Source organism: Myotis davidii, unplaced genomic scaffold, assembly GCF_000327345.1.
Source record: "Myotis davidii unplaced genomic scaffold, ASM32734v1 scaffold826, whole genome shotgun sequence".
Taxonomy (NCBI): Eukaryota; Metazoa; Chordata; class Mammalia; order Chiroptera; family Vespertilionidae; genus Myotis; species Myotis davidii.
The window spans coordinates 1175893-1178921 of NW_006297142.1; the positions used below are offsets into that span (position 1 = coordinate 1175893).

Sequence of the window (3029 nt, forward strand, 5' to 3'; positions counted from 1 at the left end):
AGCCGCGCAGCGGGCCCAGCAGGAGAGCCGCCCCGGCCGCCGTCACTGCCGCCTTTTTCTTTTTTCAAAGGGCCTTGGATACACAGACGATTCGATTGTTCTTCCTAAAGCCCAAACTACAAAATGTTCCACTTCACGACGTTTCTAAAAAAACGAAGCACTGGGAAACATTTTACTTAAGAAACAGTGACCATGTCAAAAGTAGTAAAGGAGAGAAGGGAAGAGGGAAAGCGGAAAAGAGACGGAGAGAAAGAAGAGAAAATTGGTAAGAGAGGAAAAGTAAAGAGAGGAGGGAGAAGCAGCCCCAAGTAAACTGGGCGTCTTCCCAGCCCAGCTTGGCCCTCCCACCCTATCAGTGTCCATTGCTCAGGCTGCGCTGCCTCCTGCCCGCACTTCCCCACACCTGCAGAGAGGTAGGCTGGTCACTGCGTGCAGCCAGCACACCTCGGCCAGGGCCCCGCTCCAGCCGGCTACCTAAACCCCAGCTCTTCCACTTACTGGCTGGGTACTTTATTTAACTTTTCCATGACTGCTCCCTCTTATGGAGATGAGGGAGGTAACAGTACAGCCATCTCACAGAATTGTGAAAATTGAAACCAGGAAATATGGTAAGCAAGCACTTAATAAGCATTAGCTATTTTTATTGTATTTATTGCACAAACTCCAGAAGATAAGCTCTTTGAAAACAGGGGCGTTATATATACATATACATAAAAGGCTAATATGCACATAGACCAAACGGTGGAATGACCGGTTGTTATGATGTGCACTGACCACCAGGGGGGCAGACGCTCAAAACAGGACTGTCCCCTGCCCTAACCTGTATGGCTCAGTTGATAGAGCATCGGCCTGCAGACTGATAGAGCCCAGATTAGATTCGGTCAGGGGCATGTACCTTGGTTGTGGGCACATCCAGTAGGAAATGTGCAGGAGGCAGCTGATCAATGTTTCTAACTCTCTATCCTTCTCCCTCTCTGTAAAAAAAATCAATAAAATATATTAAAAAACAAACAAACCAGGAGCTTCCCCCTGGTGGTCAGTGTGCTCCTACAGGGGGAGCGCCACTCAGCCAGAAGCCGGGCTCATGGCTGGGGAGCACAGCTGCGGTGGCGGTGGTGGCAGCACTAAGAAACCCTTGGGGGATGTCCGCCTGCCAGCTTAATGGGGGGCGGGCCTAAGCCAGCAGGCGGACATCCCACGAGGGGTCCTGGACTGTGAGAGGACACAGGCTGGGCTGAAGGACCCCCCACCCCAGTGCACGAATGTCATGCACCGGGCCTCTAGTATATATATAAAAGGCTATTATCTTCATCACCTGCAATAGTGTCTGCCTGGCACTTAGTAGGTTCTTTTTTCCCATTATAATAGCCATCTTTATTTGTAAAAATTCACATATCAAATGTATTCTTTCGGTCTTTTTATGATTTCCTTTTTACAAAAACAAAAAGTCACATAAACACCTTCCCCACTGTCATTCCCACAGATGGATGTTTGCCAGGCAGCCCCCCCACACACACACACATACCCCCACATATAGCTACATGCTTCATTCTGGGACAGCTCACTTCCCCCACATGCTTCAGCGCTTCCTACCAGGGTGGAGTTCTGAGTCCTAAGACTGAAGTACACAAGGGGCGGGTGAGGGTGCAGAGTGTGGCACGACGCACAGGCGTGCAGGGCGGGCTCTAGTAGGTCTCCTTCTCCACCAGCCTCCAGGGCTTCGCCTGATGATGAGTTTTCAGGTTTGTCATACACGAAGAGGAGAAGAGAGCTCGGGAAAGCACAGAACCTCCAGGTAGGTTTGAGGGGGTTCATCCTCAGGGCGACTCCCATTCCAGGGCAGTAGGAAAGGAAAGCAGCGAGGGCCATCTCCTCAAAGAGGCCAAATATTAAGATCTTGTTCTTCAGCCCTAGCCAGTTTGCTCAGTGGATAGAGCATTGCCCTGTGGACTGAAGGGTCCCAGATTCGATTCCAGCCAAGGGCACATGCCCAGGTTGCAGGCTGGATCCCCGGTAGGGGGCGTGCAGAAAGCAGCTGATCAATGATTCTCTTTCATCATTGATGTTTCTCTCTCTACCTCTCCCCTCCTCTCTGAAATCAATAAAAATATATTTAAAAAAAAATTTTGTTCTTCATTCTCTGCTGGAAGACGGAGTTCCTCTGGGTCCTGCAGATGACCACGCCGGCCCACTGCACCACCACGATGCTGACAAAGAAGGCCGTGTGGCAGGCGAACTCCACGATCTTCCTCCTCATAGGTCCACTGCTGCCCGTAGCTGTCCTCCATGTCGTTGATCCAGCAGTCATCCCAGTCCACTCAGATGCCCAGCTGGTTAACCGGGAGGAAGGCATGCTCAGCTAGAATCACAAAGTGAAGAAGCCCTGCCTAGACCCTGGATCATACCAATCTGCCCGTAGGCCATGCTGATCAGCTGCTCGGTCACCAGCTTGTCCGATTTGTCTTTTTTTTTTTTTTTTAATGTATTTTATTGATTTTTTAGAGAGGAAGGGAGAGGGATAGTTAGAAACATCGAGGGAGAGAAACATCAATCAGCTGCCTCCTGCACACCTCCTACTGGGGACGTGCCCACAATCAAGGTACATGCCCTTGACCGGAATTGAACCTGGGACCCTTCAGTCCGCAGGACGAAGCTCTATCCACTGAGCCAAACTGGTTAGGGCTGGGCTGTCTCTTCATGATGGCGCTCTCAGCTGAAGAGCAGGTACTCAAACAAAAACTTGTACCTGAATGTTTGTAGCAGCACCACTATTATGTGGTCCTTCCCCTAATGCAGTGGTTCTCAACCTGTGGGTCGCGAACCCTTTGGGGGTTGAATGACCCTTTCACAGGGGTTGCCTAAGACCATTGGAAAACATATAATTACATAGTTTTTGTGATTAATCACTATGCTTTATGTTCAATTTGTAACAATGAAAATACATCCTGCATATCAGATACTTACATTACGATTCATAACAGTAACAACATTACAGTTATGAAGTAGCAACGAAAATAATTTTATGGTTG

General features: G+C 49.2%; 1 protein-coding gene across 1 annotated transcript in view; it reads right to left on the reverse strand.

Moving 5' to 3' along the window:
* The window catches only part of INTS5 (integrator complex subunit 5), a 6887-nt gene extending 4630 nt beyond the window's left edge, over positions 1-2257 (reverse strand). Inside the window, exon 1 of the mRNA XM_006772793.2 lies at positions 2193-2257. Within this exon, the coding sequence (XP_006772856.1) occupies positions 2193-2257 (65 nt within the window). The remainder of the gene's footprint in view (positions 1-2192) is intronic.
* Between the last annotated feature and the right edge of the window lie 772 nt (positions 2258-3029).